General features: G+C 52.2%; 1 protein-coding gene across 4 annotated transcripts in view; it reads right to left on the bottom strand.

Moving 5' to 3' along the window:
* Positions 1 to 697: 697 nt before the first annotated feature.
* Positions 698 to 24,935, bottom strand: part of TAFA5 (TAFA chemokine like family member 5) — a 367,025-nt gene continuing 342,787 nt past the window's right edge. For 2 of the 4 annotated variants that reach the window (XM_054543821.1, XM_054543818.1), the window contains exons 4-8: positions 19,788 to 19,902; positions 18,577 to 18,669; positions 17,696 to 17,838; positions 8,033 to 8,157; positions 7,632 to 7,869 (exon numbers count right to left, since the gene is read on the bottom strand). In XM_054543821.1, coding sequence (XP_054399796.1) covers positions 7,647 to 7,869; positions 8,033 to 8,157; positions 17,696 to 17,838; positions 18,577 to 18,669; positions 19,788 to 19,902 — 699 coding nt within the window. In that variant the 3' untranslated portion in view covers positions 7,632 to 7,646. Of the gene's footprint in view, positions 926 to 7,631; positions 7,870 to 8,032; positions 8,158 to 17,695; positions 17,839 to 18,576; positions 18,670 to 19,787; positions 19,903 to 24,935 lie in introns of those variants that run through there. The other 2 variants (XM_054543819.2, XM_054543820.2) reach the window with 2 other exon arrangements.

Here is a 24,935-nt window from a genome sequence, read left to right as displayed (position 1 = left end):
CATCACAGCTGGGTCAGGCTTCATTCCCCTTTGTGGCTGCATAATTCTCCACCACATTGCTCTCCTACAAATGCACCATCTCTCTCCACTCTAATTTTTAATTTTGAATTTTTTCTTTGAGATGTAGTCTCGCTCTGTCGCCCAGGCTGGAGTGCGGTGGCACGATCTTGGCTCACTGCAACATCCACCTCCCGGGTTCAAGCAATTGTCCTGCCTCAGCCTCCTGAGTAGCTGGGACTATAGGCACCCTCCACCATGCCTGCCTAATTTTTATATTTTTTAGTAGAGACAGGGTTTCACCATATTGACCAGGTTGGCCTTGAACTCCTGACCTCAGGTGATCCACCTGCCTTGGCCTCCCAGAGTGCTGGGATTACAGGCATGAGCCACTGCACCTAGCCTCTCTCCCCATTCTAAATGTGACTTTTCTGTCACCATTACCATGTTGAAGAAATTATCCCTTTTTTTAATTGACATTCTTGTGTCCATTATTGCAAAAATGACCCTCAATGACTACAGTGGATTTATGTTATAGATAGTCCCTTAATATATTTAAAGGATGGTCAAATGTTTGAAATGTTGTTTGCTTGCAAGATTTTACTATTTCAAATAAGGCAGAGATGGACATATTTAAAGCTAATTCTTTGCATATATCTTTATATATTTTTTAGGACAAAATCCTAGAAATGAAATTTCTAGGTCACATCACACCCATTTAAAGGCTTTTTATAGAGCTTGAGAAATTGCCCTCCTTAAAGGTAGAGGAAGCAGTTGATACCTCCTCCGAGGAGCTGTGTGTGAGTTTCCTCTCGGGGCAGTGTTCACCGCTGTGCAGATGTGGCCTTTGGGGAGGATGGACATAGCTTTGCAGATGTTCTGATAGCAATTGGCAATGGCAGCAGGCTCAGGGATACAGAAACACGAGCTAGGAAGGAAGAGAGAGAGAGAGAGAGACTGTGTCTGTTGCCTCCGTAACCACTTCCCTTTTCCCCGGATTTAATTGCAGACCTTTTGCTCGAATTAGGTGGTTTCCATGAGAGATCGACATCCCCAGTCTGCCTCCCTTCCTGGGCCACTGTGTCCACACCAAATGATGTCCTGGCTGCCACACCTGGAGGCATTTTTGCTCTGAGATGAGTTAATTCACAGCAACTGTCAATCAGGCTCCCGAGGGTCCGGCCCTAGATGGGCTCCTCTGCAGGGCCGAGTTTTAACCAGGATCCGCCGACCTTGTCCTGGCAGTTGCCCCTGAAAACCCTGCCAGTGTCCTAACTGTGGGACTCTGTCTCTGTTCTCACCGCCTCTGCTTGCCGGCCGGCTGATTCCTTCCTTAGCTTAGTTCTTTCTGTAGGATCTTGTTAAATGCAGCCGCCGTGACCAACAATCCATCTCCCTGGCCCCTCAGCCCCTCAGTCTGGCTAAGGCTGCCTGGAGATCTTGAGTTTGTGGAGACACTTCAGCCCCACACAGACCACAACTTGCAGTTGCCGTTTTAAACCCAAATTCCTAGCATGGGCGGCAGGACGGGCTGGCCTGAGGGAGCCATCCCATCAACCCCACGTGGCCGAGGACAGGATGGAGCTGCACACATGGCTCTCCGGGGCACCATCCCTGGGATGAGGCATCTGCAGGGAAGAGGACTCGCTGGGAAAAATATTCCAGAGATGGAAGTCTCAGGAGCCCCATCTCCACACCCCCAGACTGGGGGCTGAATACACAGGCGCTGGGTGGAACTGTTGGCAAGAGCCACCAGGTGTCCCCAGGACTGCGAGAGGGAGATGGGGTCCTTGCAAATGTGGCCCAGTGAGCAGCCTGGACCCCAGCCAGGCATCCATTCCGCATCTGTGAAGACCCCGCCCAGCACTCCGCAGAGCCCCCGCCCACCCCAGCTGCAGTCCCTGGGATTAGATGCCCACCTGAAGAGGAAAGCGCTGGGGAGGAGATGGGGGTGGGTGTGGAAGGGGAGCTGTGAGCTGCAGACCGAGGGATGCCCTCACCTGGGCAGGGTCCAGAGCTGCAGACCGAGGGATGCTCTTACCCAGGCAGGATCCAGAGCTACAGACCAAGGGATGCCCTCACCCGGGCGGGGTCCAGAGCTACAGACCGAGGGATGCCCTCCACCCAGGCGGGGTCCAGAGCTACAGACCGAGGGATGCCCTCACCCGGGCGGGGTCCAGAGCTACAGACCGAGGGATGCCCTCACCCGGGCGGGGTCCAGAGCACCTGAGACCTAGAGTCCCAGCCCGACCACCTGGGGCCTTGTTTCTGGCTCATGGCCCAAGGCCCCTTCCTTGCCCACTTTTTCTCCTAATATTTGTTTTTTGTTGCTGCTACCCACTAAATTGAAGCTTCACCAAAGTCATTAGTCTCTGCTTAAAATTGCCCTAAATGAGCTCCATCTCACAGCCGTGTCAGCACTGCCTGCCCTAGGATGGGCCTATTAATCACTGCTTACAGCTGGGGAGCTCACAGCTGAGGAGCAAGCAGCCTCCTGGGAGATGCTTCCAGAACGAGCCACGGGGGGACAGCAGGACTACTGAGGCAGGGCACTGAGTGGGGGGGAGGAGGAAGAGGGGGAAGAAAAGGAGGAGGGGAAAGAGGAGAAGAGGGAGGAAGAGGAGAGGCTAAAGGATAAGGAAGAGGAGGAGAAGAGGGAGGAGGAGGAGAGGGTGAGGGAGAAGAGAGAAGAAGAGGGGAAGGAGGAGGAGAGGGAGAGGAAGAGGAGGAGAAAAGGAAAGGGGTGAGGAGGAAGGGGAGAGGAAGAGGAGGAGGAGAGTGGGGGAGAGGGGCAGGAGAAGAGGGAGAATGAGGAAGAGAGGGTGGGGACGAAGAGGAAGGAGGAAGAGGGGAGGGAGGAGGAGGATGAGAAAGGAAAGAGGGGTGAGGAGGAAGAGGAGAGGGAGGAGGAGGAGAGGGAGGAGGAGGAGAGGGAGGAGGAGGAGAGGGAGGAGGAAGAGGGGAGGGAGGAGGAGGATGAGAAAAGGAAAGAGGGGTGAGGAGGAGGAGAGGGAGGAGGAGGAGAGGGAGGAGGAGGAGAGGGAGGAGGAGGAGAGGGAGGAGGAGGAGAGGGAGGAGGAGAAGGAGGAAGAGGAGAGGGAGGAGGAGGAGAGGGAGGAGGAAGAGGGGAGGGAGGAGGAGGATGAGAAAAGGAAAGAGGGGTGAGGAGGAGGAGGAGAGGGAGGAGGAGAGGGAGGAGGAGGAGAGGGAGGAGGAGAGGGAGGAGGAGGAGAGGGAGGAGGAGAGGGAGGAGGAGGAGGGGGAGGAGGAGAGGGAGGAGGAGAGGGAGGAGGAGAGGGAGGAAGAGGAGAGGGAGGAGGAGGAGAGGGAGGAGGAGGAGAGGGAGGAGGAGGAGAGGGAGGAGGAGAGGGAGGAAGAGGAGAGGGAGGAGGAGGAGAGGGAGGAGGAGGAGAGGGAGGAGGAGGAGAGGGAGGAGGAGAGGGAGGAGGAGGAGAGGGCGGAGAAGGGAGAAGGGAAAACAGTCCACATTCGAAACAAACAAAACCTAGGGCTCCTGTGAGAGCCTTCTCTCCTCTGCGTCCTGTGGGGTCTGATCCCTGCGCAGCCTCAGGGTTCAGCCAGTGCTGAGTTGGGAATCAGTCCCGCAAGGCAGCACCAGCCACACGGAGCTGTAACTCAGCCTAGCAGACAGCATGGCCGTGGGGCCTGCCCAACTCCTTGAGTGGACAGCAGGCCCCAGACAAGGCCTCTCTGGGGAGCTGTGCAGGAGAAGCTCTAGCAAGGAAGGTCCTGCTGCCTGGGTGGGAGGTCCCCAGGCCTCAGGGAAGGCACCGACCCTCCCGAGGGGTGAGGGGTTAGAAGGCAAAGAGCGGACAAGGAGGGAGGGGGGGAGAGTGCACAGGGCCTGTGTGGGGACTTTGGTAAGATGCTGATTCCTGGGCCCTGTGTGTTTCAGGGTCACCATCACATAGCACCACAAACTGGGTGTCTGAAACCTCAGCAGTTCATCTCCTGCATGGAGGCCGGATTCTGAAACCACGGTGTCCACGAGCCTGCTCCCTGCAGGGGTGCTAGGGGAGGGTCCTTCCTGCCTCTCTCGGCTCTCAGTGGCCTCTAGCGTCCTTGGCTTGTGGAACCACCCCTCTCCCTGCTGCCATCGTCACTCAGCCCTCTCCTGTGTGTGTCTGGGCCCCTCTATCCTCCCATGAGGACACGTGATCTTGGATTCAAGGCCCACGGGGCTAATCCTGGCTGGTCTCCTCATCCCGACCTCCTGACTTACATCTGCAAAGACTCTTTGTCCAAACCAGTTCACACTTCCAGGTTTCTAGTTAGGTCGTGGGAAGATCTCTTCTGGGGGCCACTTGGCTCTACCCCAAGAGCCACGCTTTGAGAATTGCTGGGGAGGTGGGGGGAGGGGTGCGCGTCTGTCCCAGGGGAGGTGAGTTGGAGCCTTGATGCCACGTGGTGTAAAGGGCTGAGTGCATGGGGTGTGCGTGGGGCAGCAGGTGAGCTCAGGGACCAGGCGAGGAGGGTGGACCAGGAGGGGAGGGGGGCCCAGGGCACAGACAGGCTCTTCCAGGGAAATGCAGGGACAAGGGCAGTCAGCTGGAGAGGGGCCTGCGAGCGCCAAGGAGGAATTGTGACCGAGGGTGGAGGGGCAGGGAGGGGCAAAGCCATTGAACCAGGGGACGTGGTGTGAAAAGGCAGACAGGCCGGAGGGGTGGTGAGGACCTTCAGCAGCTCAGACCCCTGGGCCTAGGAAGAGCAGGTGCAAGAATGCCACCCTTGCCCAGGGATGGTGGGCATGTCACCAGCACAGCCGTCATGGGAAACAGGTGGAGACGCCTCAGAAAGCTGGAAAGGGAACCCTCTAGGATCCAGCAGTCCCACCCTGGGTGTGCGTCCAGAGGAAATAAAACCTTTAGGGGCCTAGAGAGACAAACATCACGTGATCTCACTTAGACATGGAATTTAACATCATCAGCCTTGTAGACGCAAAGAGCAGCACGATGTTGTCAGTGGTTGGAACATGGGAAACGGGAGCTATTGGTATAAGGTTTCAATGATGTAAGAATGAGCCCTGGAGATCTGCCCAGTAAGACAGAGCCTCGAGTTAACACTGCAGCGTCCTCCACCTCAAAACGTCCTGATAACGCAGAGCCTCGAGTTAACACGGCAGCGTCGTCCACCTCAAAACATCTTGGGGACAGATCTCATGGTAAGTGTTCTTGCCACAAAAAATAAACAGCAAAAACAGAGAAACCAAAACAAAGGGACACAGCGACTCTGGGAGGTGCTGGACGTGCCGGCAGCCGCTGTGGCACTAGAGTCCCGGGTTTACATCCTGACTCCTCCACCCCCGCATGTTTAACATGGCAGCCCTTTGCCTATCCATAGATAGCAGCTCAATAAAGCTGTTCACAAATATGGATGCCACCCTCACCCTCCAGAAGTCAGGGCGGAGAAAGTGACATGAATTTAATCTGGAGACCAGCGAGACTCCAGGGGCCACCAGCAAGCAGGAGCCAGGAGACGTGGCCCTGGCTCTGTCCTCGGGAGGAACCTGGGACCTCTGCAAACTTGAACCCCTCGTGGGAGCAGAGGACCAGCCTGCTAGAGCCCTGGGCTTACAAGTGAGTTCATTCCTCAAGAGACAATGTATTGTGTGGCCAAGAGATGAATCTGTGGGGTGTACACAAAGGGCCCTGGGACCTTGGGGCTGTTGAGCAAGAAGTGGTTGGGAGGAGACAAGGACCCGGCAGAGCCTCCAGAGTGGGGCGTGGCTGAGGCATCGGAGGTAGGAAAAGCCACTGGACCCCAGACACCGCAGTGCTGGGCTGATGCTGCTGGGCCCAGCCGGCATAAGCCCAGGCAGGACACCCATTCTGGCAGGGGCGAACAGGAGAACCCCCGCACCTGACTGCTCAGCCGGGACCACAGTGAGTCCACTGTCCCCAAGTCTCACAGAGGCTTCTGCCCCTGGCTTTGCTGCCAAAGGAGCCCTGAGCCCTGGAGAAATGCGCTTCACCCCGAGTCGGGGCACGATCACCCCGGGCTGGCTCACGGGTTTCCCCAGCAACTGCAGAGGGCCTCCCGCCGGATCCGACGTCACGTTCCTGTCACTGACCTCCATGGGTCCTTCACATGTGCCAGGGAGTGACGCAGGTCCCTTCCCCCAGGACCATGCAGAACCAGGCTCTGGGAGCTCTAACGTGTGGTCGGGTGGGGGCCTCACTGAGTGTTTCCTTCCAGTGCCACTCCAGGCTCACGGGAAGACTGGGCATGTCCCCTAACCCTTCACTTGCTCACTCCAAAAACCATTCCAGCCTGCTTCACTGCAAAAAGGAAACAAGGAAAGAAAAAATAAAAGAAGACCCAGAATCCCAGGAGCTGGTAGAGAGGAGTGGGTTCAAGCCCTGGCCTTCTAGAAGCTCATGCTGGCCCCATTCAAAGCTTCCCTGGAATTTGGAAGCTTGGCCAGCTTTGGGAGCCGGTGGCCTCAGCAAGGAGCACCACAGCTCCCCCCGTCCCCTGACCCTGATGGGAGGCTCCCTCCCCTCCACCAAGGCTTCTGCCCCCCGCCACCCCTTGCTGCTGCCCTCGCCTGAGCACCCAGCCAGGAAACGGGCAGGGGCAGAGGACTTCAGCTCCCTCCACATGTTTCAAAAAATCCCAATGAGAAGTGCTTTAAATGAATGTGCACAGTCCTGATAATTAGCCAATACGTTTTGTCCTTCAATATCCACATGAGTATTGGGGGACAGGGTTGATAAAGAAAAACTTTCTCTTTTAAAGTATTCGGGGGTGGGGCATAATATCTTTGTGGAGTGGAATTAATATCTCATTGATAGCATTTGCTGTTGTGTATCTGTCTCTCTCAATCTAGCCACAGGAGGTGACCTCCAAATATGTTAATTTAATCTGCAGAAATAACCCTGCGATTGACTTTCCCGAAACTGGTGTTAGATGAAATCTCTGTTCTGCTGAGCCTGCCTGTCGTTAGCTGTTCCCTGTAAAAGGCCTAATGTACAGCGTTTAAAAATCCCCGATGCTGTCGACTTTCATAAACGCACTCTTTTATTAAGGAATTAGCAGCAAAGCGGGCTGTGGGGCGTGGCGGTGTTTGGGCAGATTATGGGGACCCTGCCGTGGACAGACAGGACGTCTGTAGACCGAGACTGTGAGTGGCAGGTCACAGAGATGCCAGAACCACCCACCCATGGGACAAGGAGGATGTGAGGACCCACGAGAGTGACAGGAAAGAGGCCAGCTGCCCAAAACCCATGGAACACAGAGTGCTGAGCCAGGCTCTGATCTGATCCAACTCGGGATCAACCTGCCACTCACAGCCTCAGACTACAAACGTACTGTCTGCCCCAAGGCAGGGCCCTGATAATCTCCCCAAACATTGCCACGCCCCACAACCCGCTTTGGTGCTCATTCCTTAATAAAAGAGTGTGTTTCTGAAAGTTGACAAGGTCAGGGGGGATTTTTAAACACTGTACATTAGGCCTTTCATTGAATAGCTAATGACAGGGACCCCTGTTTGCTCTGGAGACACACGACACACACTGCCCACCTCGACTGGTGCACCCCAACCTCTGTCCCGAGCCCAACCTTCTCCCACTGCGTGGACCATGTGGTGATGATCACATGCACATCCCAGGTATGTTTCTGCACAGCTGTCAGGTGACTGCACACGTGCGTTTCAGGGTCTCGGTGGGTTGGTCCTCTGATTCCCAGCACACACCCACTTCCTCCCCGGCCCAGCCAGAGCTGGCATTGGATCTCACTTCTGGCCCTCTCTCTGCAGATTGGGGAGGGTTGTGTTCCTGTCTCTGTACCAGGTTCCCACATCTATAGAATGGGTGAGATGAAGGCCGCCATGGGGACGTCTTGTTGTCAGCACTGTAGAAAAATCAGCGACACAAGGCGCAGAAGAGGGGTTAGGACGCATGAGCTGGGATGGATGCTTTCCAAGGCTTAGGAGGTGTCCTGACCAGCAATTGTCTCCACCTCATATTATCCATAGCAGTAGGAGAAAGAGCTTGCTTGGGTTCTGACAGCTTACCTGAGTCTGACGGGGGCCTTGGCAGGGGGTGCAGAGGTCCTATGGGTTTCCAGCCCAGCCTCATGTTCAAAAGGCAATTCCCATCCAGCCTTTTGACTGTCTCTGCACTGATTCCCACAGTCACCCTGGCAGGATGGAAGAAAGACATTCAACCAAGTCATCAATGTGCATCTTATTCCAGTCCACACTTTATTGACGGAAGAATGACATAGGACTTTTTACATTTCAAGAATATATTTGGTATTAAAATTATATTTAACAGGAACATTAATCATTTGTAACTTTGATTTAGCAGTACTTCATTCGCTTAAAATGTGCTAGGGGCCGGGTGTAGTGGCTCACACTTGTAATCCCAGCACTTTGGGAAGCCAAGGCTGGTAGATTGCCTGAGGTCAGGAGTCCGAGGCCAGCCTGGGCACCCTGGTGAAACCCCATCTCTACTAAAAATACAAAAATTAGCTGGGCATGGTGGAGGGCGACTGTAATCCCAACTACTCGGGAGGCTGAGGCAGGAGAATCGCTTGAACGCAAAAATGGAAGTGAATTTGAACTGTGGGTCACACCATATATAAAAATGAAATTCAGGTAGATTATAAACCTAAAGGGATAAACAAAGCAGTAAATCCCTTAGATGATAATAGAGAGAGCAGCTTCGTGATCAGGCCGGGGACGATTTCTTAGACACAAAAGTGAAGGCCGTGGAATACCGTGCAGCCATAAAAAAGAATGAGACCACGTCCTTTGCAGGGACATGGATGAAACTGGAAACCATCATTCTCAGCAAACTCACACAGGAACAGAAAACCAAACACCACATGTTCTCATTCATAAGTGGGAGTTGAACAATGAGAACACATGGACACAGGGAGGGGAACATCACACACTGGGGCCTGTTGGGGGGTTGGGGCAAGGGGAGGGAGAGCATTAGGACAAATACCTAATGCATGCAGAGCTTAAAACCTAGATGACAGGCTGATAGGTGCAGCAAACTTCCATGGCACACGTATACCTGTGAAACAAACGTGCATGTTCAGCACATGTACCCCAGAACTTAAAGTGAATTAAAATGAAAAAAGGGAAAACCACACACATTATAGAAGTAACTGAATGTGATATACCTACGGTAGTACAAACCCAGTTACTGCTATACACACAGGGCTCTCTCACAGACATAGATATGAGCACAAGAAGCCAGACACAAAACAGTGCAGACTGCATGACCCCTGAGCATGCTGTGCAGTAGTGTTCAGGGCGGATGTTCAGATGATAAACTTAATATATTTTTAAAGTAATTCAGAGGAGCAGATGCTTTCAGGGCAGAAGTAGGAGGCTGGGATTGGGGTGTCACATTTCAGGTGTTTTGGAGCAGGGACAAGTTCCCCTGTGTCCTGGTGTTTGCTGCTCATTTGAGACATTTAATTAAGATACGTGTGATGTTTTATGTACTGAATGCATTTTATGTCTCATTCTTCACAATAAAGTACTTAAAATGGTGACATCTACAATTTACATCACCCTATATTTGCAAAAATGTGATTTTCAATGTATTGTAAATATTAAGCAAAACTGTTACATTATTATTTAAAATATTTGCCATGGAATCTAAATATACAGCCATCAATACCAGGTGTCATCTATGTTTTAAAGAACTGAGTAAGTTTCTGTTTTATGGTTGAAACTGAAACTAAAGCACTTTTTATTACCTTACACTCATATTTCTATGCCAGTCCTCCACAAAATTGTACCCTAATAGATTTTACGTTTCAAAGTTGTTATTGATAGTCCTATTATAATCCCTACCACAATATTCAGAAATATATATATATATGTCTATAAATTGATTTTGTTAATTTCTAGGTGCCATTGAGCTTTAAATACTAAAATCAATTCTTCTAGTTTGGGTTATTATTACAATTATTATTAGCAACACTAGATTAAAATCACATGAATGTGTTATACATGTTGACAAATAATTTGTAAACATAAGAAGTTATTTTTTTAACTGCATCCTCTAATATGATGAATGAGGCGTCTCACATTTAAGTCATTGCTAGAACGAGATGACATTCAGCTTAAATGTTATTAATTTTAGTTTGTATTTTTTCATCTAAAAACCTGAGAAAATGTTCATATAAATGAGATGAGTGTGAAGGGAACTCCTAAATTAGATATACATCAGTTTGTTGAAATTGTAATGAGTTCTCTGCCAGGGAACACACTGTGTGTGCTGAGCACAGTACCCCACCGATGTGCGATTCTTCAATGAGATGGTGACATTCCCTTGACAGACGGAGCCTGCACTCCCTGCCCTGGGATGGGATCCTGGCAGGACTGTGGTCTCAGCAGAGATGATGCTATGTGATTTCCAAGGCTAGGACACAAAAAGTGATACATACCACAGCGAGATTCCATCTCACATTCTTTTGAATGGCTCATATTTAAAACAAGATAAACAGAAAGAAAAAGTATTAGTGAGAATGTGGAGAAATTAAAAGTCTTGTGCATTGCTGGCGGGAGTGTGAAAGAGCACAGCTGTGTGGAAAACAGTATGGCACATTCTTCAAAAAAATGAACATGCAATTACCCTATGATCTGGGGATCCCAGTTTTGTGTATATCCTGCAAAGGATTAAAAGCAGTGTCTTGAAGAGACACTTACACAACCATGTTCAGAGCACATTATTCACACTGACTAAAACACAGAAACCACCCAACTGTCCCTGGGCAGATGAATGGATAAGCAAAATGTGGTCTGTATATAGGACGGAATATCATTCAGCCTTCAAGAGAAAGGAAATTCTGGCACATGCTGAACACAGATAAACACGGATGTTATGCTAAAGAACGTAAGCCGGGCACAGAAGGACAAATACCGCATGACTCCACTTACATGAGGTCTGTGGAGTAGTCAAATTCATAGAAACAGAAAGTGGAATGGTGAATGGCGGGTGTTAGAGCCTGGGGATGGGGGGTTTTCATGGGAACAGAGTTTCTCTTTGGTGGGTGTTAGAGCCTGGGGGTCGGGGTTTTCATGGGAACAGAGTTTCTCTTTGGGAAGCTGAAGCATTCCTTATGATTCATTGCACAACAGTGTGAATATACCAAACACTACCAAACTAGACACTTTTACATAATGGTTAACATGGTAAATCTTAGGCTATGTGTATTTTACTGCAATTAAATTTATAAAATTTTCAATAAAATTGAGAAAGCAAAAACAAAAAAAAAAACCCACACAAAGTAACTGCGATGTATGTTTTTGCAGGGGTCATTTGTTTTTGAGGCACTCGTTATTAGAATCCAGTGACTTCACTGTGCAGAAGCCCAGGTCACAGAGAAAGCCACAGGGAGGGGTATGGCTGACAGCCCCAGTGACCAACATCCATCATCAGATGTGTGATGAGGAAGCCTCCAAGGTGACATCAGCCTCATCCCCATCTGAGTCACAACCTGTGCAACAACCGCACAGCTGAGCCCCGTCACCCATGGGAATTCACAAAATGACTGTGGGTGTCTGAAACCACAAAGTGCTCAGGTGTTTTGTCACATGACAGTCCATGGCCAGATCATGCCAAAAAACACATTAGGGATCAATAATCATATGATTTTATTTATTATTGAATCATTATTATATCCTTTTAGATGACTATGATTTAAAAATTAAAATTGATTTATGATTAAATTACTAAATATAAATTGTTGCTAATGTGATTTCAGATTTTAATAGTTTTTGTGACAGTGAGTTTTGTTGAATGGAAACTCACCTGAATTCGCAAAAGTAGTTGTTACCCAGTCCTTGGCAATTATCTTTCTTCCTGCAAATCAACACTATTTTGCATTTTGTTTGTTTGTTTGTTTGTTTGTCTACTTGAAGATCACTGTTTCTGACAGAGGTCAAAAAACTTCAGCCCATGGGCCAAATCCAATTTGCAGTGTGGTTTTTGTTTTGTTTTGTTTTGTTTTTTGTTTGTTTGTTTTTGTTTTTTAAGATGGAGCATTGCTCCATCACCCAGGCTGGAATACAGTGGTGCGATCTCAGCTCACCGCAACCTCCACCTCCTGGGTTCAAGCTATTCTCCTGTCTCAGCCTCCCAAGTAGCTGGGACTCCCAAGTAGCTGCCACCACGCCCAGCTAATTTTAGTATTTTTCATAGACAATAGAGAAAGGGTTTCAACATGTTGGCCAGGCTGATCTCGAACTCCTGACCTCAAATGATCCACCCGCCTCAGCCTCCCAAAGTGCTGGGATTACAGGCATGAGCCACTGTGCCTGGCCTACAGCATTATTTTTTATGGTCTCTGGGCAAAAAATGAATTTTACATCTCTGTTGTTCAGCTTTTTCATTTTTAAAAGGGTGTATCAATAACAACAAGTCATTGGTGACAAAGACTGTATGTGGTCTGTAAAGCCTAAAGGTGTCTACTACCTGTTTTTTATAGAAAAAGTTTGTTAATCTCTGCTTTAGAAAATCATTTACCAGAAAATTTTAATAATAAATGAGCTGCTTTTGACTGAAAATATTTGTATTCTTCCTTATATTTTGATTACTAGCTGTAAAATCATGAGTTCACCAGTTTCGTTCTTCAGTCCTTCGGAGCTGTGGTTCTGTTGTCTATTCTTCTGCTAAGGATTCTGTTATCAAAATACTTGGCCTTCGTTTGCAGACAATATGTCTTTTTTTCTCTGGCTACTTTTAAAGTTCTTTTTGTTTGACTTTGGTGTCCTTCAGATTGATTTTCTATTATGTATCTCAGTATGGAGTCCTTATACCCTGGTATTTATAACACTTTCTGAATATGAGGATTCGTGTCTTTCACCAATTTTAGAACATTTCTAGCACTTATCTCATGGCCATTGCCTGTGCCCAATTTTCTCCCATCTCTTCTTCTGGAACTACAATTGAACTGTGGTGCACTGTTGGATTTGTTCTTCATGTTCTCTCCTGCTTCTACCAGGAAATTTACTCAGCTGTAGCTTCCATTTTTGACAATTCTCTTTCTTTAGAAATAAATAGGGCCAGGTAAGGTGGCTTGAGCCTGTAATCCCAGCACTTTGGGAGGCTGAGGAAGGAGGATCACTTAAGCCCAGGAGCTTGAGACAAGCCTGGACAACATAGCAAGACACCCTCTCTACAAAAAACACAAAAAGTTAGACAGGTGTAGTGGTGTGCACCTGTAGTGTCAGCTAATTGGGAAGCTGAGGTGGGAGGATTGTTTGAGCCCAAAAGGCGGAGGCTGCAGTGAGCCAAGATTGGGCCAACACACTCCAGCCTGGGTGACACTGAGATTCTGTTCCAAAAAGAAAAAAAAATGTATGATTATTTTTCCACTTCTTAAGATTTCATGTCTTTATTTTTCAGTCATTCTTGTGGGATTTTTTAAAAATGTTTTACTGATATGTGGTTATGTTTCTAAATCCTCTTTTATTTTACTAAATATTGAAAACATTTTATATTCAGCCTTTCATACTTCATGTGTCCAGCGTCTTGGTGGTCAGCTTCTGCTGTCTGTTCTTCCTCCTGGTGCTCAGGATGGCATGTGTCCTTGTGAGTTTTGTGATTTGAGATTGTGAGCTCATGTTCAGTGGGGATTGGGCTGTGAGAATCCACCGGCCCCGGGATGAGGCTGTGTCCTGCTGGGGGCTCTTGTCTTTGTTTCTGTGGGGTGGCCCAGAGCATTAAGAATCTGAAGCACTTTAACCTAATTCCTTGTCATTTTGGTTTCACAAAATCTGCAAGTAGTGTGCATTTAAAACTCAGAAGATGATGGTACGTGCCTGTGGCCGTCATTTCCCTCTGCCCTTGGGTGATGTTTTTCCCTTTGAGCCTCTCACTCATGCAATGTCCCTTTGAGGGGCACCTGGAGGTGTCCTGGGAGAGACAGATCTCGGCTCCATACAGCATAAGGCAGAGGTGGGTGCCAGGTTTGTCTTCTCCTCCATTGGGATGGCCCGTGGTAGGTGGCTTAACTTGACTGCCTTGCTCAGCTGAAGGTGTTGTCTGACTCTGTACTGCCCTCGGGCCTCCCTTCCCAGGACCTCAGCCCTCATCCCATCAGCCCATCACCCGTCTTGGCTTCTTTCGTGTTCCCTCTGGACCTGCCTGCTGACTTTGGAGTTGGGAACAGGCCCCTGGGCAAGCGGAGGTGATGGCTCCATCTGTCCCTTGAAGCCTCTTCTGGCCCTTGCACTGGCTTTGGCCATGGCCTCGACACTCAGACACTCCCAGGGGTGGGGGCCCCCTAACAAGACACCTTCTTATTTATTTATGCAGGAGTCTGTATAAAGGGGCACCTATCCCAACCATGCCACACACTAACCCCCTACCCCACCATGCCACACACTAACCCCCTACCCCACCATGCCACACACTAACCCCCACCCCACCATGCCACGCACTAACCCCCTACCCCACCATGCCACACACTAACCCCCACCCCACCATGCCACGCACTAACCCCTACCCCACCATGCCACACACTAACCCCCACCCCACCATGCCACGCGCTAACCCCCCACCCCACCATGCCACGCACTAACCCCCACCCCACCATGCCACGCACTAACCCCCACCCCACCATGCCACGCACTAACCCCCACCCCACCATGCCACACGCTAACCCCCCACCCCACCATGCCACACGCTAACCCCCCACCCCACCATGCCACACGCTAACCCCCCACCCCACCATGCCACACGCTAACCCCCCACCCCACCATGCCACCCGCTAACCCCCACCCCACCATGCCACACACTAACCCCCCACCCCACCATGCCACACACTAACCCTTTCCTTCTGTTTCCTTGAAGTCTTTGAAAACCAGGTCCCTTGGTGACTGAGGCTGGCAGGCAGCTTTCAAGCCATCCCAGCTCCCATGGAAGCCCCAGAACTTCTGCTTCCGGGTTCCTCTTCATTTTTGGCCCTTGGGGATTTCTTTTACTTCATTTGGAGGTTAGCTGTGCATTTTTAAAAATATTTAATGTCTTTATCTTTTCTAAGTGTTTTTGATGGATAGTATATCTAATTCCATTGCAATAAATGGAAGCTTCCCATGATCCCTTCGAGCCCATGGCTGGCCACGCTTCCTCCCAGCAGAGGTTCCATTACCAGGATAGTCCCTGGAAAGGAGGGTGTGGACGGGGGAATGAATCACCCACATGGAGTTCTATTGTCCAAAGGAGACACAGCTGCTGAGCACCTACTGGATGCCATAATGACAACAAAGAACTGAGAAGCCAAGAGTGTGAATAAACAAAGCACGTTCTGTGTTCAATGGCAGTGAGTCTTTCCATGATGCCTATCATTGCTTCCCAGTTCAAACATTTGCCCCATGGTCTTCAACTGCTTGTTTCTGGGTCTGTCTACTATATGAGACACTGGAATTCACATCCCCAGTGTGTGAGACTGTATTTTATCCATGTCTGTATTTTTAGCACCCAACTCAGTACCCACCATAAAGCCAGGGTTTCATAATTTGATGAATGAGTCACTGAGTTTGGCAAGTCCAGTGGTGACTTTTAAAGCAAGGATGTCTTGGGACTGAGTGACCTTCATCCCTGACATCCCAACTCTGACCTCCCTCATGCCTCCAGCATGGGTCCCGATACAGTGTGACATGAGGCCCCATCACTCCACGTGAGCACCATCACGGATACCACAGGAGCCCAAAGTGGGCCCCATCCCCACAGCTGCCTCCCCACCCGGGGCCTGGGGCTGGGCCACTCTTCAGTTCCACCAAGATAACCTGGTGCTTTCACGCACCCCCACAGAGCCCAGCTGAAGACAAGCAGGTTGCATTTCAGAAGTACGGCGCCATGCTCTGAGGGGCCTGGGGCCTGGGGATGAGGTGGGTGTATAAGGAAGCCTGTCTGGGGCCTGGTATGGATCCCCGAGGCCTGGCTGGGCTGTGGGCACCCTGACCCTTCCAGAATGCAAGCTCGGGTGCATCTGGAGGCTCAGGGGGCCCATGCTCAGAGCCGCAATCACCCACAGAGGAGGGCATTAGGTTTCCAGGTGGGTTCCAGTGGGGACCACTTTCCTCCAGGGACTTTGATTCGAAATGATGACATCATCCTCTGGCAATGCCCCCTGACCCCAGGATTCTGTCCTCAACTCCCAAAGCTCTCATTCCTTGCCCTCTGTGTGCCCAGTGGGGTGCCAGGCACCTTATCCAGGCCACCTATGTCCTGGGGATCCTCACTTCACGGAGCCTGGGATGCAACGGGGCTTGGACTCCAGCCAACAGCTCACCTCATACCCTTCTATTTGGTGCCCCCCTTGGCTGAACTCGCTGGTGAGACCCGTTCCCTCTTGGAGCCGAGTCTCCAGTGCTCTCCCCAGGGCAGGGCCCCCAACCCCAAGGGTGTCCGAGTGTCAGGGCCAGGCCACAGCCAGTGCAGGGGCAGGGAGAGGCTGCAAGGGACAGAAGGAGCCGCCACCCCGCCTGCCAGGGGCCTCCTTCCAACTCCGATGTCTGCTGGCAAGTCCAAAGGGAAGAGGAAAGCAGCCAAGACCCACAGTGACAGGCCGTGACGGGCGGTGGGCTGATGGGACGAGGGCTGAGGTCCCCGAGACCCGAGGGCAGTGCAGGGTCAGACAGCCCCTCGGGCTGAGCAAGGCCGCACAGGTTAAGCCACCTCCTACGGGCAGGAGCTTTCAATGGAGCAGACAGCAGGTGAAGGAGAAGGCAAATCCCACACCCGCCTCCGCCTGAAGCTGCATGGTGCCAAGATCTGGCTCTCCCAGGACACCTCCAGGAAAAACAAAGACAGCTATTAAGGAAAACAAATCTACCCTTCTAATTCCTCTGTGTTCTTAGAGGCACTCAGAGGGCAGTTTTTCACTCTGCAGTAAATGATTCACTCAGACTCCGAAAAACAACAGTCAGTGTTCTTCCAACCACCAAAAAGAACGGGTGAAATCACTGCGGCGAAGGCAAGCGGGCCAGAGACCCTTTGTTCCTTCTCAGGATCCCCTGCCTTTACAGTCTCCATAAACACTGCCAGTTTCCACGGCCTGCGGGCTCACAGGGGCAGCCATTCAGAAGAAGAAATTTCTGAGGTCATCAAAGGGTTAATAAACCTGCCTGCACAAACCTTTCCCCAGCGACCCCATCCCCATCCCTTTCTTTGACCTCAAGACCCAATTCTAGGGAATATGATTGTTTATCCATTAATCACCGGGAGTTTGGGCTCAGAGCCAGCCTGGTTCTCGCTGGGTAGAAACCGTAGGTGCAGGCTGAGAAGCCGGAAACCCAGGGATCGCACTGGCGGTCAGCTTTAAAATAATCATGAAATACGCCGTGATTTGCTAACAGACTCCTAAGCACGTAGAATTTTGAGTTCAAGGGGACTTGGTGGTCCTAGAGCCGGGCCTCCTTTTTTTTTTGAGACGCAGTCTCACTCTGTCGCCCAGGCTGGAGTGCAGTGGCGCAATCTCAGCTCACTGCAACCTCTGCCTCCCGGGTTCAAGCAATTCTCCTGCCTCAGCCTCCCGAGTAGCTGGGATTACAAGCGGGTGCCACCACGCCTGGCTAATTTTTTGTATTTCAGTACAGACGGGGGTTTCACTGTGTTGCCCAGGCTGGTCTTGAACTCATGTGCTCAGGCAATCTGCTCGCCTCGGCCTCTCAAAGTGCTGGGATTATAGGTGTGAGCCACTGTACCTGGCCGGGGCTCCTCCTTAGTGAGTGAGCAACAGGTGTCCCAGCCAGCCTGGGTCCCAGCTTCCGGGTCCAACCTCCCATCTCAGGATGTGGGTCAGCCTGATGGCAGGTCCTGCAGTTCCACAGCCCAGACTCTGTCCTTCCTGCAACAAAAGCTCGCTGAACACTGGCTGTGTCAGGTGCTGGGAAGCCAGGTGGGCAGAGCTGCTGCCTGCATGGAAACCTGGTCAACGGGACAGTTGTGGTGCAGCCAGACCCAGGCCCTGGTCGGTCTCGGTTGCTCAGGAGCCAGGCGGCCTCCTGGGAGGAGCCGCTGCCCTTGTCCTGGAGAGCGCACACTGCACAGGCTATGGGGACAGGGAGCACCTTCTGCAAGGGCCAGGGAGACAAGGGGCCTAGGACAGTGAGTCAGGACCCCAGCATGGAAGGAGGCCTGTGATGGAGAGAAGGGAGGGACAGCATGAGCTATTGGTGGGAGGCTCCTGGGACTTCTGGGAAGGTCAGGTCTGGAGGCAGGAGTGTGGGGTCATCAGCGCCAGAGCATGGAGAGGAGAGCCCGGACAGTGGAGCCTGGCGTCCCCCGGGAGGAGGAGCAAGCAGAGGAGACGGGGAGGACACAAGGAGCTGGGAGGGACAGCAAGGGCGTGGCAGGGACAGGCCTAGGTCACGGGACACTGGCCTTAGCCTGGTGGGGGCTGAGCTCTTCAGACCTGAGGTTGCACGGCCCAGTTAGGTGGAAACATCTCTGATGAATCATGAGGGGGCCCTGGAATCCAAAAGCAAAAGCAACGGCCCAAAGACCACCAAAGCGGGGAGAGACTGGGGGATTCAACCCCATCAGCTCCACCTGGACACCTAAAGGCAGCTGGATCTCAACTCACCTGCGCACGATCTTCCCGCCGTTGCATGCACAGCAGCTAGACCCAGTGTGGCGGCACCATGGAGTTCTCTCTCTCCTGAGACCTGTCGCCAGCCTACGGAAAAGCTGCCCACTTGACCAAATTTCCAGACATGCCCGGAATCCAGCGCTTCTCAAAGTGCTGTCCTCCCGGCTGCTGTCTGCTGCCCATTTTCTGCATTGGTCTCTGGATTTTCTGCACAGAAACTGGGAGGAAACCTGGGGCCGAGCGTGACCTCCCCTACTCAGGACTCTCCAGTGCCTTCATCTCACTGAGAGAGGCCCAGCATCCGTGCAGTGCAGTCCCAGGACCCTCCTCCCTGCTCACTCCCCTCCAGCCGGGCTGGGCTTCTCGCACCCCTCCAAAAACAGCAAGCCCTCCAAAGCCTCAGGCTCAATGCCTGAAGTCTTTTCTGTTCAGGATTCTCTCCTCCCACCTGCCCTGCCTGCCTCCTTCGATTCTTTCCTCTCACCCACCCCACGTGACTCACTCCACCGTTTCCTTCTGGACTTTTCTAAACCATCACCTCCTCAGAGAGGCCTTCCGTGATTGCAGCAATTAGGCCAGCTGCCCGGCTGTGCCCGATCCCCATCTGCTTTGTGTTTTTTATAGCATGAAGCTTCACTCTGGCCTTTATTTGTCCCTCCCTTGCTGGTTCCGGCCTCCCCCTCACCCCCAGATGCTGTGAGAGTCCAGGCCCTGACTCTCACTCCCTTCTCTGGGGAGCCTGTCAGAGGCGCTGCCTGCGTGATTGTTGAATGAGTGAACTGAGCCCCCACAGACGGCTGGCATGGGGCCACACAGGGCACATCTCATCATTATGCCAGCAAACTGGAGCCGGCCACTGCCCTCCATCTCTCCAGGGAGACCTCAGGCCCCAAGCCCCTGCCCCACCTGAGAACCCTGGGAGGAAGGAGGCGAGAAACCCTGCAATCGCGGCTGCCGAGGGCCCCCAGTGACACCTCTGCCTTCCTCTCGCTTTGTCTTTGCCAGCAGCTCTCCAGATCCCATGCCTGCGACGTAAATACTGCTCCGAATGCAAACACAACCCCAGGCTGTAATTGCTCCATGAAATCTGCATCCTCTCCCTGACATGCGTTTTACCACTCAACTAATCATTAACTGATAGTTTGCTGCATGGAGATAATATTTCTAATATGTAATGCAATTTCCAGAGTATAGAAAGTACTTACGATACAAAGCTGTTATTAGAGGTCGTGGACCTGTACGGAATTGATGAAGACGCAGCCTCCAGAAGCCCCGAAAAGAGCGGGAAGTGCCAACGGTCCCAGTGCGCGTGGTGTTTGTCTATGCAGAAAGCGTATTTGTAAATCAAGGAGAAAGGAAAATCAATGAATTTGCATCTTTTCTCCCTCAAAAGCACATTAGATGTACTTTATTTAATGTGACGTTCGTTTGTCGCCCATCACTTAGGGTGATGCATGCAGGTCAGAACCTACCAATAATTTTAATCTCCTAAAAGCACATTTCTATGCTAATTTTTAATTACAATTAGTGCAAATGTCAGCTGTTAGCTTTGGTGACTGACTTAATGATCTGCCCGTGTTATGCCTCTGATGTGAGATGCTAAGGCAGAGGTCACTGGGGGCAAACAGTGATTTGGACGTTAAGTGAAAGAGCTTGAAACGCACGGGCCTTGGAGCTCACACACCTGATGCAGATGCTTCTGTCTCAAGACCTGGGTGACTCAGCTCAGGCCTGAGTTGAGCACCTGCTTGGCACCAAAGAGGCTGTGTCCTCCACAGGTCTCCCCTGCCTTGGACGGCTGTGCACCTGCCTGTGTTCAAGGAGACGAGAGCCCGCCCTTGTCTGCAGAGACCGCCTCCTCTTGGCGTGGGCCTTGAACAGCTTTGTGCTGGAGTTGGGCCAAACCCCCAAAGACCTTCAAGTCACCCTGGGCTGAAGCCGTGACCAGCTCATGGCCCTTCCAGCCCAGCACTGGGAAAGCCAGAGGACTTCAGCACGCCGCAACCTTCCCCAAAATCCAGAAACGAAGTCCATGCGTAGCCCCTCAAGGGCTGCTGGAAGCCGCAGACCCTGAGAACTTCGAGGCTTTCCAGATGCTGCGTGTGGTTGGCTGTCTTTACAAGCCTCTAAGGCTTCCTGTTAAACGCACAGAGTTACAGCAAGCTTGTCCAACCCACCTGCCCAGTGCATGCTGCCCAGGATGCCTTTGAATGCAGCCCAATACAAATTTGTAAACTTTCTTTAAACAGTGTGAGTTCTTCTATGATTTTTTTTTTTTTTTTTTGCTATTGCTAGTGTTAGAGTATATTTTATGTGTGGCTCAAGACAATTCTTCTTCTTCTTCCAATGTGGCCGAGGGAAGCCCAAAGATTGGACAGCCCTGCGTTACAGCAGGAGAGAAAGGGCACATCCTTTCTCTGATGCTAGGAGAGAAAAGGGCGCATCCTAAGAACGGTGACTTTTCCCGAAGCAGCCTGACCTGTTCACAGCAGGGAGACCTCTGCCTCGGGAGGAAAGGAGGATGTGGCTTTGAGCCCATGGGGTGAACCCCTGTAAGAGTCACTTTTTAGAAAACTCACAATTGAGGAGAATTGTTTCAGAGCAAGTGTCACTAGCTTGGCTAGAAGGGAGACAGTTCAGAGTGAGGAGCAGCCAATAGGCCTCTGAGCTCTTGAGGGCAGGTCACAGCTGAGGAGGCAATGCCACCAGACGCACAGGCCACTTCTGAGAAAGGGAGACCTCTCCATGGGTGGAGCCCAGAGCCCAGAGGGCAGAGCCTCGAGCTGAGGACAGCCAGGGAGGACAGCAGGGATGGGCAGGCTTTCTCTGAAGGCCCAGACAACAAATTGCGCAGGCCTTGCCAGACCTGGGTCTCTGGAGCTATAGACACTGCCACTGGGGCACAAAAACAACCTAGACAGCACATAAATGAATCAGCATTGTCGTGTTCCAATAAAACTTTATTTACAAAGCAAGCAGTGGGCCAGATTTGGATTCAGGATTAAGGAACAGTCCTAAGAGGAGAGCACTGGGCGTGGGTCAAGAGCTATTTCCTGACCTTGAGTCTGCGGACGGTGCGTGTGCCTGGCTGGATGTCAGCACTGCTCTGCCCAGCCCTTTCCGGGTCCTCCCGTCCTGGCTGGAACACCCGTCACAGGGCTGTCCTCCCGTCGTCACCGCATGGCTGGTGTTGCAGTCCCCAGGTCAGGAGAAGCCACAGCTGGACCTGAAGCTGTTCCTGCAATGGAAGGAGTCTTTGGGGTCTTGGGTGAAGGGGAAACATCTCACCAGCCACTTCGACAGGTGAGAAGGGCCCTGGCTCCCTGTGGCCCCATGTGGACTGGCACTTGGTCTTTGAAGATGGTGGCCACCCATGTCCCAGCCTTCCCGTTCCTCAAGGGTGGATCTTCATGGATGGTGAGTCCCCTGGGTGGGTCCTGTGGGTGAGTCCCATGGGTGGGCCTGTGGGTGAGGCCGGGGGTGAATCCCGTGGGTGGGTCCTCTGGTGAGTCCCATGGGTGGGTCCCATGAATGCGCCGTGTGAGGGCGCCGTGGGTGGGTCCCATAGGTGAGTGCCACGGGTGGGTCCCCTGGGTGGGTCTTGTGGGTGGGTCCATGGGTGAGTCTTGTTGGTGGGTCCACTGGGTGGGTCCCGTGGGTGGATCCCGTGGGTGGGTCCTGTGGGTGAGGCTCAGGAGTTCAGCTCAGCAGAAAAACAGCCCAGTCAAGATGCAGGGTGGTGAGGAGGGACGACTGTTGTCTTAAGACACAAAGTCTGAGAGTGATTTTTCACCCAGCCAAAGAAAATAGCGCAGGAGGGTGACCACCTGCCCATGCCCGTGCCGGTGCCCGTACCAGGGGCTTTGTGCCTGCTCAGACCCCTGCACAGGGAAGTTTAAGCAGGGAAGACTCTGAGCTTCTGGATTTCGCTCCAGGACGGCGAGGAAGGGAGAGGAGGAAGGTCTATCTCACCCCCCGCCGCCCCAGGAGGATGGTGGGGAGCATTGTGTGGGTCAGGAGGGAAGCCCCAGTGCCTCTGTGGGGCCAGCAGTAGAGACCCCAAGGGAGCTGGGAGGGCCCGGCCTCCCTGCCACACACTGCACCAGCCCCAGGCCAGGCCAGAGGGACCCCCCCGCCCACATCCCACCATATCTGCAGTTCCCTTTCATAATGAAAGCTGACAGAATGCAAATGAGTTTCTAAAGGAACCAGCAAAAGTGGCAATTTTTCTCATTTAATGTTCAGATGAGCTGTCTGTCTCCTGAGTGCACGGTCTCATTAGAATTCAGAGACTAATTTCGTCCATCAACATGAGATGATTGGTTTGAGAAAGGTTTGGGGTGTCCTAGAGCGAGGCTGAGGTCCAGTGGCAGAGCTGCCGGCTGGGGCTGGCCAGGGGAGGGAGGCGACCCCCCGCCCCCCAGGGGCTCTTTGGGCAGCCCCTCCCCCACAGTAGGGAAAAGCCAGGGCTGGGACCTCAGAGCCCACAGACCCGACAGCCCGGACCCTTGAATGCAGAGGGCTCCGTCCCGGGGCTGGACTCCCCCCCACCAAGGACTGAACTCTCAGCCCTCCATGTCTCTAACAAGTTCTTACGGCTCAGTACCCACCACGGTCTAAGCACCATCGAAGCCAGGCTTTTGGAGCGGCCGAAGATAGCCAAGGCCTGCATCCCCTTCTCCTCGCAGAAGCCACATCTCCCAGGGAGCCACAGAGAGCCTAGGGACCAAGGGCGGGGGCACTGGGCTTGCTGGTCCCACCTGGCCCACAGCTCACTGGGCACGTGGCTTCCATCCTCTCACCAAATCCTCACAGACCTTCGGAAGGGGGTGTCAACTCCATCTACAGAGGACGAAATATCGACTCGGAAAGAAGTGACCATCAAGGGCACACAGCCAGCCCTGCATGTGGTGGAGCCAGGATGGGAACGCAGACCCATGTGGCCCACGGACATTCATGTCCATTGTCACTGCCGCCAACACCTTGTAGCCAGAACTCCAGGGATCAACGCCCAATGCCGAGGAGCTTCCAGGAGGGCATCGTCAGGGAGAACCAGGATAACCTGAGCATGGAGATGGGTCTTGGCAGGCAAGCAGGTCTGAGTGGGCACGTCTGGGGGTGCAGAGGCTCAAGGCTGGTGTTGGAATGGGCAGTGGCCCTGCAGACAAGCAAGTACCCCCCTGCACCTTCTATGCTCCTCCCACATCTCAGTTATCCCAGGGGTCCTCAACCCACAGGCGGCTCAGCCATGTCATGGAGCCAGGCTGCAGGTGTGGTGCCGAGAGAGGGGCTGAAACCCCCCACCGTGGTGCAGGCAGCCCACAACGCAGCCACACCTGGCAGTTAACCTCCAGGCCTCTCCTTTCCCACCCACTCACCCGCTGGAGTCCACCCTCCTTCTGTAAGCAGATGGTGGCTTTCACCTGCACCACGACACACGTGCACATGCAGGGCCCGTAGGTGAAGTGTGACACTGAACAGGTGTCTCCCATTGCAACTATACAGACGCTTATCAACACAGAGCTAGTGAAAAATTACTGAGATCGAAGGAAAGCAAACATCACTGCAAAGTCTCAAAAAGGTGTGTGCTGGCGCAATCAGAAATAAAGTTTAGAAAGCAGGTGGACTCCATGATAAATTGCTGTTTGCTGAACACTTGCGGCATGCCTGACACGGTCCACTATTGGGGGAATTATCAAATCCTCACAATCCCGCTATGGAAAATGCTCCAGGTTCAGCCCAAGGTTGCGGAGGGGGCCGTGGAGTCACAGAGAGTTTATTTTCCCTGCCCCGTGCTCCACGGCTAATGAGCAGCAGTGCAGAGACGGATGCAGGCGGAATGACTGAGCACCTGCACCCTCAGCCACTGGCTTAAGCTGCTTCCTCAGTAACATAAAGAGACAGAATTCCTGATATGTTGCAGAAAGGCAGCAAGCGACAGACAAAGACAAGAACTTCCATTTTCATGAATATGACAAAATGGAATAACCTGAAGATTCTCTGCTGCAGGCCCCTAGAAACACGGGCAGAGTGCAGCAATCCCAACAACATTGGAAGTAACAACAGCGCTGCTCAGGCAAGATCACCATGGCCGTGCTGTTTATTCATCTCCCATATTCCCTGTGGACGCAGACAAACAAGGGAGACAAATTAGCCAGGCGTGGTGGCAGGCACCTGCAGTCCCAGCTACTTAGGAGGCTGAGGCAGGAGAATCGTTTGAACCTGGGAGGTGGAGGTTGCAGTGAGTCGAGATCATGCCCCTGCACTCCAGCCTGGGCGACAGAGTGAGAGTCCATCTCAAAAAAAATAAAATAAATAAACAACTGGGATAAAACCAGGACAGGTGCTGACGG

Source organism: Pongo abelii, chromosome 23, assembly GCF_028885655.2.
Source record: "Pongo abelii isolate AG06213 chromosome 23, NHGRI_mPonAbe1-v2.0_pri, whole genome shotgun sequence".
NCBI lineage: Eukaryota > Metazoa > Chordata > Mammalia > Primates > Hominidae > Pongo > Pongo abelii.
The sequence above is the reverse complement of the archived record's forward strand: the minus strand, read 5'-3'. Positions and strand labels throughout refer to the sequence as shown.